The 688-nt window shown below is 41.0% G+C and overlaps 1 protein-coding gene across 1 annotated transcript in view; it reads right to left on the bottom strand.

Annotated features, from left to right (window-relative positions):
* LONP2 (lon peptidase 2, peroxisomal) overlaps nucleotides 1-688 on the bottom strand; it is a 122067-nt gene that overhangs the window by 47782 nt on the left and 73597 nt on the right. Inside the window, exon 3 of the mRNA XM_019471374.1 lies at nucleotides 298-532. Within this exon, the coding sequence (XP_019326919.1) occupies nucleotides 298-532 (235 nt within the window). The remainder of the gene's footprint in view (nucleotides 1-297; nucleotides 533-688) is intronic.

The following is a 688-nucleotide window of genomic DNA, read 5'->3' as shown; positions in this document are numbered from 1 at the left end:
TGGGTCGCCGGGGGGAATGGGTTTGATTATTTCCCCCCCCCCCCCGGGTTTTTTGTTTTTCTCTCTCTTGTTGTTTTACTTTCCACTACCATTTTTATTTTTATTATTCTTCTATTATTTCAAGTATTAAACTGTTCTTATTTCATATTTATTTTGTAGCAGAAGTACTGAAACTCTACTAGTCACTGAAAAATATAAGAACTATATAGAGAGAAGAGCAGATAGGAAACAAACAAAACCCCCCAAATGTACATATAAATACATTGACATATCGTACATAGGATTAAAACCATTTACCTGCACTGCATACTTGTAGAATTGTTCTGACAACTCTCCAAGTTCCTCCTCAGATTTATGCTGATTAGTAAACTGCTCAAGTCGATCTAACTGTTCAACTTCAGCAACAGGATACGGCTTCTCTTTCAGCAACTGCAGGATCTGGAATCGGCAGAGGCCCGTAACCAGCAACGTATAGTGTGGCTTGGGCCAGTTGCTACCAACCACCTGAACTGCCAAGGCAGCGGTGCCAATCCTAAAAACAGATCAAATGTTCGTATTATTTGTCACCTTCCAGAGAATCATAGAATCATTAAGGTTGGAAAAGACCTCTAAGATCATCGTGCCCAACCGTCAACCAAACACCACCATGCCCACTAAACCATGTCCCTAAGCGCCTCATCTACACGTC

Source organism: Aptenodytes forsteri, unplaced genomic scaffold, assembly GCF_000699145.1.
Source record: "Aptenodytes forsteri isolate BGI_AS27 unplaced genomic scaffold, ASM69914v1 Scaffold33, whole genome shotgun sequence".
NCBI classification, from domain to species: domain Eukaryota; kingdom Metazoa; phylum Chordata; class Aves; order Sphenisciformes; family Spheniscidae; genus Aptenodytes; species Aptenodytes forsteri.
Note: the sequence above shows the minus strand (reverse complement) of the source record. Positions and strands in the feature narration are given on the sequence as shown.